The sequence below is a fragment of the Aplysia californica genome, unplaced genomic scaffold (genome assembly GCF_000002075.1).
Source record: "Aplysia californica isolate F4 #8 unplaced genomic scaffold, AplCal3.0 scaffold00910, whole genome shotgun sequence".
NCBI classification, from domain to species: Eukaryota; Metazoa; Mollusca; class Gastropoda; order Aplysiida; family Aplysiidae; genus Aplysia; species Aplysia californica.
In genome coordinates, this window is record NW_004798180.1 from 98983 (window position 1) to 101905 (window position 2923).

Here is a 2923-nt window from a genome sequence, read left to right on the forward strand (position 1 = left end):
CCCCCCCAAACCAACCCTGCCTGCCACCCTGTTATATCATATACCATGTGGGTGTGTCTGCCCCGCCCTGATTCTCCCCCACAGGAACGGTCAAGCTGGTCGTCCGCTACACACCGCGCGTCCTAGACGAGATGGAGGCTCGCTTCGACAAGCAGAGGGCAGCGGGCCGCAAGCCTCAGCCGCAGTGATCTCCCCTACTTGTATAGCCTTCGTTATCCACCCAAAGCAATGTATGCATCATCGGTACAGTTTCTTGACATAGTTTTTGATGCGTGCATCGGTAGAGTTACTCCTAATAGTTTTCCCAGGGATTTTGTCATTCTTCTTTTGAAACTTTTTTTGTTTCCTGTTTCAAAAATGATCAAATGGTGTAAGTCATTAAGTTTAACGCCCCTGTCAACACTGTTAGGTTATTTAAGAGGCAAGACCTCCGAGGTTTAATGTCCATCCCTGAAAGGACCGTATCCTGTTTGCTGCATGTTATCTATCGTATTAATGATAATGTAGACAATTTCTACGGCACCCATTTCCGTACAATACAGCTCTAGGCGCTTCATAATATGTTCATCTCGACACAATACACTAGTGAATGGACGCACATACATACATTCTTTAGATTAGTGCTTACATTTAAGGAGACATTCCCACAATCACAGCACAATCAATGAAACAATGTCGTCAGCTGTTTTTATTGTGGTAAATCAGAAAAAGTAGGACTATGTCACATGTTTCTGATACACTCAACGTCCTTGGAGGAAAATTTGTCTTCCTTTCATGTGTCACGACATGGTGGAATCAGGGGCTCATTAATTTTTGGGCGTATGGAATTATGGTGTGTCTTTAGGCCATTCCCAAAGTGGGGACATTTCTCGTTCATGCACAGTAGAATTGTAAATGGGCTGATTCATCAAAGTCACGCTCATAACTGTGCCTGATCTACAACAGGGAACTGCTGCTTTTTCTTTCCTAATCCTTACTATCGTCACTTTTCCTCTACTTCTTTTGTATGTTTGTCACACTCTTGTGACCCGCTATTTCCGGGGTGCCTTGATAGTCGAAGCAGACTTTGTGCTGTTGAGGCTAGAGAGGTGAGCAGAGTAAGTCTGATTCCCTGTAAAGACTTCTCTCTTGGCATCCACTCCTTGGCGCTCATATGACCTCATGCAGTTGCGAGTGCCGTAAAACCTCTACTAAAAAAACAAAGACTTTGGTGTGATATTAAAGCCTGTTCGTTTGTCTTGCTGTTGATGAAAAAAATAGTCATCTATCTGGAATAGAATTGGAGATATTTTCTATTGAAGGAGGAGTTAGAGGTAATGTTAGCGAGAATGTGGCCACCAAAGTTTAGAGACTTCCAAAGCTTGTGCGTCCTTGGAATGTGAAAATTTACTTTGACTTTTTGTGCATTTGGTCAATATTTTTCCTGTAACTGCCTTGCTGAGATGTGTGTTATCTGTCAAATATCTGTCACAAGTGTCGTAAAACTTTTACTCAAACTAAGAAAACTAAACTCCTTTTTTCCTCAAGCGGCAAACAAATGAAATGTGGGTGGTTGGCGGGTGGTCAGGTGTGGTTTGCTCCTTCTTTCTTATCAAACATCTATTGTCTTTATCGCCCCTCCTTCTTTTTTGTGTTTGTTACTCTCTTGTAATACCTCTAATCTTCAGCACTTATATGACCTTATTTTGTTGCAAGTGCCGTAAAACTCTTACTAAAACTAAACAAATCAAAGTAATTTTGTGGTCGTTTTTGGCTAGTTCTAATCTTTGTTCATTTGTCTGTCTGTTTGTTTGTTTGTCTGTTTGTTTGTCCGTGGCCCAGGTACAGTCCGACTGTTAGTTCGTCACAACCCCAAGATTCTGCAGGCCATGGAGGCAAACTTCAACCAGCGGCGACTCTCGGCGTTCCGCAAGCGCTCCAGCGTGTACTGAGGGCAGGCGGCGTCTCGTGACAGACGGGAAGGATTGGGACGTGTTGTTTTGTCACCGGGAGACGATGGTGGGTGGTTGGCGGGTGCTCTGGTGCGCTTGCTCCTTCTTTCCTGCCACCAAACGTCTGTCGTCCTTTTCTCTCTTCCTTCTTTTTTGTGCTTGTTACTCTCTTGTAAAACCTCTAATCTTTGGCCCTTATATGACCTTTTTATTGTGTTGCAAGTGCTGTAAAACTCTTACTAAAACTAAGGAGAGATGACGGGCTTTTTTATCACTGGGCTTTGTCGGGGTTTTTGAGAGCATTCGAGGGGAGAAAGAAATGGACGGAGAACCACGGTCGCTGATGTCTGTAGTAGGTCTGGCTCTTTGTGGTGACGGGGATGATGGTTTTTGTAAAGTTTAGTGGACTTACGAAGTTTATGAACTGTGGAGTGGGCTTACGAAGTTTACAAACTGACATTCAATAATTGGAATTTTGCAGTGGAATGTTTTTTAAAATTTGTTCACTTGAGGAACTTTTCAGACGAGCTGTGGAAAGTTTTGTTTTTGGAGTAAACATTTTATGAAGTGAAGTGGGGGACACAATACATTTGCTTCTCATTGAAAAATGGACTGTTTGTTATTGAAAATATTGACATGAGCAAATAAATGAAATGAGGAGATGGAAAGTAGAGTGAGCACTTTGTGTTGGAGAAGAAGTTTGTTTGGTCAGTGCAATATGCCCACACTCACGACTGGAGCGTTTTTGTTTGAGGAATCGTTGTGAAGTCTGGTTGTGAAGTCGTAGAATTATCACTGAGGAGGAAGTCCAGTCTAGCAGTATCCAGATTCTTTTCTCTGATTAGATACATATTGTTATTATCATCATCATCGTAATCATTAATATCATTATTTTTTATATGGAGCAAATAACCTAGGAAAGAGAAACTAATATTCTGAGGGAAACTCGTGTTTTTTGCTCCTGGGGTGGTTGGCGGGTGGCCTAGTCCAGA

General features: G+C 42.4%; 1 protein-coding gene across 1 annotated transcript in view; it reads left to right on the forward strand.

Moving 5' to 3' along the window:
• LOC101860287 (protein lin-7 homolog C) overlaps window positions 1–2071 on the forward strand; it is an 8153-nt gene extending 6082 nt beyond the window's left edge. The window contains exons 6-7 of the mRNA XM_005110562.2: window positions 85–230; window positions 1822–2071. Of these exons, the coding sequence (XP_005110619.1) occupies window positions 85–188 (104 nt within the window). The 3' untranslated portion in view covers window positions 189–230; window positions 1822–2071. The remainder of the gene's footprint in view (window positions 1–84; window positions 231–1821) is intronic.
• Window positions 2072–2923: the final 852 nt, after the last annotated feature.